Source organism: Balaenoptera acutorostrata, chromosome 2 (assembly GCF_949987535.1).
Source record: "Balaenoptera acutorostrata chromosome 2, mBalAcu1.1, whole genome shotgun sequence".
In the NCBI taxonomy this organism is placed as follows: Eukaryota; Metazoa; Chordata; class Mammalia; order Artiodactyla; family Balaenopteridae; genus Balaenoptera; species Balaenoptera acutorostrata.
In genome coordinates, this window is record NC_080065.1 from 44,126,751 (window position 1) to 44,128,945 (window position 2,195).

Sequence of the window (2,195 nt, forward strand, 5' to 3'; positions counted from 1 at the left end):
TTCAACAAATATTTATTAAGTGCCTCTTCTGTGTTAGACACTGTTCTTGCACTAGCAGTTTAGTAGAGGGCACAAGGTTACTGCCCTCCTGGAGCCTACATGGGGCAGGGTATGAGGAGAGACTAGAAATAAACATTTAACACAGTTTTAAGTGTTATGAAAAAAAGTGTGATGAAAATAAAACAAGGGAAGAATCAGGGAAAGAAAGTGATGGTGATATTTAAACTAATGCCTGAACAAAAAGAGCCAGCCATTAAATATCTGAGAAAAGACACCTGAGAGAGTAACCAAGAAAATAATGAAAGATCAAGCCTTATACAGCTCTTTAATCCAAGAAAACCAAGAAAAATAAAAATATATACATCTCTTTTCCTTGAGCTTGCAGTCTTAGCTGCGATGCGTTTCTTGGGCGCCGCGTTCCTGTTCCTGGCACTCAGCACCTCCGCCCTGGCCAAGCCGGTGCATTTCAAGGACTGCGGTTCTGGGGTAGGAGTTATAAAGGGAGTGAATGTGAACCCATGCTCCACCCAGCCCTGCCAACTGCACAAAGGACAGTCTTACAGTGTCAATGTCACGTTCACCAGTAGCACTCAGTCTCAAAGTAGCAAAGCTGTGGTGCATGGCATTGTGATGGGCGTCGCAATTCCCTTTCCTATTCCTGAGCCTGATGGTTTTAAGAGTGGAATCAGCTGCCCCACTGAAAAAGACAAGACCTATAGCTACCTGAATAAACTACCCGTGAAGAGTGAATACCCCTCTATAAAACTGGTGGTGGAGTGGGAACTTAAGGATGACAACGAACAATGTCTCTTCTGCTGGCAAATCCCAGTACAGATTGAAAGCTAGAGCTATTTGATGCCAATATGTCCGTCTGGGGGTGAGAGAGCATGGGTGGAGCGAGAGGAGGAGAAATCAAGTCTAAACTAAATCAGTGCCATAAGATGAAAGGAATTTCTAGACTGCCGTTCTAGCCTCTCAACCTCCAAAAGCATCTAAGACCCTATTTCCTGAGAGCTCAGAACTGTCGCCCCTGTATTATCCTTTGTAAAAGGGTTGAAGGAAGGAAGAGAAAGTGAGACTGTAGGGATTGATTTAATTGTCTTCAGGGGGAGTTTTTCGTTTGTTTGTTTTGGTTTGGTTTTTGCTTTTGGAATATGGAGGGTCTAACCAGACATGATCCAAATGAGGCTGCTTGGGGGATACTGGATAACTTGCCCTAGGGTTACCAGCCCTTGCGGCAAAGCACGGGTTCCAAACCACATCCATCTAGGTGGGATATTACATCTGCAAGTTCCTCATCTCCACGTGCCTCATTGAGTTCAGTGCATCTGGCCAATGAGCTTCCTCACCTCCAGCTCCGCTGCTTCACCGGCCATGACTTGCCCTGCAGTGGTGTCCAGCGTGGTAGTGGAGGGGAGGTATTCTATGACAGAAATTCTCTGCAGTTAGCTCATGTCTCCTTTACTATCTTAGGTGGTTTTCATTAAATGTATCACTTGATTAGCAGATGTTTGATTTTCTTTTTTTTTAACAACACTAACTTGTGGCTTCTTTATGCACCTGGAAATGTCCCTTTGAATAAATAAAAACTCGTCAATCTTTTCTTCTAAAAAAAAAAAATATATATATATATATATATATATATATATATACACACACACATCTAACCAAGAGCAATGGTGATTTAAGTCAGGGCCCCAAAGATGTGTCAATATAATTTCAAGCTTAGAGGTTTAAATAGTAATTGCACAATTTTACTGAAATTTTTATTTGGATTAAAATTCTCTCCTCCCTAATCCTCAAAATAAAAAATTCATTAGGCTTATTTTATACTATAAAGTTACAAAGTTCTAACCATGGATCCATTTACCCAAAACAACTCAAGAGTTCTGACCTATCCTTGTTGCTACAATGTAACTTACCTTCCTTCACCATTTTAAAATGTCCATCTGTAATTGTGATAAAACAGTGGGAAAACTGGGGTGGTTTTGTGGGCCTTGTTAAGTGCATCAAAGCACAATCACAGAGAGTATATTCCTTATATTTGTTAATGTTAATTCCATGAATGTCCACAAAGTAGACATCTCATTGCTTATACCTACTCTGAGGTTTACAATGACTGTGTTATGTTGGAAAAGTTTATTCTTACCATCCTTATTCAATCCAACCATCAAATACCACCACCTCTTCAACAT

General features: G+C 40.7%; 1 protein-coding gene across 1 annotated transcript; it reads left to right on the top strand.

Moving 5' to 3' along the window:
* The first annotated feature begins 392 nt into the window (after positions 1–392).
* LOC103017164 (NPC intracellular cholesterol transporter 2-like) lies at positions 393–1,110 on the top strand. Its single transcript, XM_057541194.1, has one exon. The coding sequence runs from the start codon at positions 397–399 to the stop codon at positions 844–846; it is 450 nt and encodes a 149-aa protein (XP_057397177.1). The 5' UTR covers positions 393–396; the 3' UTR covers positions 847–1,110.
* Positions 1,111–2,195: the final 1,085 nt, after the last annotated feature.